We start from the raw sequence: 2,010 nt of genomic DNA, 5'->3' as shown, positions 1-2,010 counted from the left end.
TTACTGTTCGAAAATCGAACTTGAAAATATTTGTCTCTAACCAGACTTATTGGCCACGATAGTTCAAACTTAAAAATAAATAAAAATTGATAATGATTATTAGGAAATAGTAATTTATTACTAAATACTAATTAATAATTGTGGTTGATTTAATTTGTAGGCTGGTACAATGTACACGATAAAAAGTATTGAGTTCGAGTTCGAGTTCGACTTAAAATGATTCTAGGTTCGGTTCGGTTCGGTTCGGTAGAAAATATTACGGTTCGGTTCGGTTCAAGTTCGAAAAAATAATTTAAAGTTCGGTTCAAGTTTGGTTCGATTTAAAAATCAGCGTTCGACCCATCACTAATAATTTACTGAATTTATGAGGTAATAGGTCTTTAAGAGAATGCTGAATGTCACTACACCTGTTATTTGTTACCAAAATTGTGTCATGGGCTGCTTCACTGATCAAATTTTGTTTTTTCAAATGTTGAAACAAAGAAGATAAAGTTGATAATTTTTTTTGAAGCCGTTTCACTCGCTGTTGTAGTGTTTTTATTTTTCTTCTTTGTTTCAATATTTTAAGTTTTGCCAAATTGAAATGTTGTTTTGCACGTTTAGGTGTACTCAAATCAGGAGTTGCTATGTCACCAATATAACAAAGCCTCTTGGAACGTTTTGGAGTTTCTTAAATAAATATAATATATAAAACAAAACATATTCCATATTAATAACAGTAATTCAAAAAATTAATTGGTACCTAGAATGTTCTCAACAGACACGTTCATAGCCATCTCTGAAGTAGACTGTTCACATTCATCTTCTAAAATAAAACAATTTTATTTTAATATCTATTATTAAATAAATTTGAATCATACTTACTCTGATGAGACACGTTCATAGATATCTCTGAAGTAGACTGTTCACATTCAACTGCTAAAATAAAACAATTTTATGTTAATCTATTATAACAGAAATTTGAATCATTCCTAACTCATCTTACCAAAATTGAATTTAGAAATTTTTTTAAATTTTGTTGGAAGTGCATTTTTTTGTAGTAACTTTTTTGATCTTGTGTTTTTGTATGAATTTTCATCAAAATTTAGTGAACATAACCTATTATGGGGTAAAAACTCTTTTTCGGTATATCCACAACGTGTAAGCCAAATTTTCCGAAGTTCTATGTCCGTTGGGAAACTAAAAATTAAAATGAAGTAAATAAGTAATAGTAATATTAATAGCTAATTAGCTATTGCAAAGCCCAATGCAAAAACCATATTATATTGTGTATTATTTATACAATCTAATTTATCTAATGTTTTATTATGTTTAATTATTTACATTTCAATAACTTACTTGTGTAATATTAAGCCTGGTACTTTAAATGCTGAGGACTGACAAAAAAAACAACATCGCTGATGCACTCAAAGATCGAACTAACGAGTAACAAAGTACTCGAACTTTAAGTTTTAACAAACAAAAAAGTAAAATTTTAAATTTGCGACTCATCTTTATTTCTTATCAATGGACATTGATATGATTGTGATCCGGTACGACGCAGGCGCATAAACTTGTTGTTCCCTGAAATTAAATTGGTGGTGGGGGGTTATGTTGGACACAGCTCGGTGTATGAGATATACACACATAGCTCCATCCATTGTATATGATCTAAGGTTTTGACAGTTATATGATAAGATCCTTTTACGAGGTCTATTTGACAAGAACAAGCACAATGCGTAGGTATTTGAGAAAAGTTTAATACATTTTTAATATTATTATTATTATTTACAAAATGTAATTAGTTTTTTATTTTTACATGGTTTTTTATTATATAATAGTGTAGTATTTAGATTATTCAGCCATATAAAAGTCCTTGTTCTAACTAAACATTGTAATACTTCCTTTGATATATTTTGTGAAGAAACTTTTGACCATAAAATGTCAGTTAAATACTTCATTACTCCGGTTATTTTAGATAAATTATCTCCGTGTAGTTTTTGAACTCCATAATTACTACAGTTTCCATCA

The 2,010-nt window shown here is 28.7% G+C and overlaps 1 protein-coding gene across 1 annotated transcript; it reads right to left on the bottom strand.

Annotated features, from left to right (window-relative positions):
• Positions 1 to 304: 304 nt before the first annotated feature.
• LOC107885782 (THAP domain-containing protein 2-like) lies at positions 305 to 1,940 on the bottom strand. Its single transcript, XM_029485177.1, has 5 exons — positions 1,936 to 1,940; positions 986 to 1,179; positions 865 to 918; positions 743 to 805; positions 305 to 669 (listed from the first exon to the last, which is right to left on the bottom strand). The coding sequence occupies exons 1-5, from the start codon at positions 1,938 to 1,940 to the stop codon at positions 305 to 307; spliced, it is 681 nt and encodes a 226-aa protein (XP_029341037.1).
• Positions 1,941 to 2,010: the final 70 nt, after the last annotated feature.

This window comes from Acyrthosiphon pisum, chromosome X (assembly GCF_005508785.2).
Source record: "Acyrthosiphon pisum isolate AL4f chromosome X, pea_aphid_22Mar2018_4r6ur, whole genome shotgun sequence".
In the NCBI taxonomy this organism is placed as follows: domain Eukaryota; kingdom Metazoa; phylum Arthropoda; class Insecta; order Hemiptera; family Aphididae; genus Acyrthosiphon; species Acyrthosiphon pisum.
Note: the sequence above shows the minus strand (reverse complement) of the source record. Positions and strands in the feature narration are given on the sequence as shown.

Coding starts and splice junctions, on each gene's coding strand:
- LOC107885782 (XM_029485177.1), bottom strand. Junction 919..985: donor AATTTCTAAATTCAATTTTG/GTAAGATGAGTT, acceptor GTTTTATTTTAG/CAGTTGAATGTGAACAGTCT. Junction 806..864: donor TATGAACGTGTCTCATCAGA/GTAAGTATGATT, acceptor GTTTTATTTTAG/AAGATGAATGTGAACAGTCT.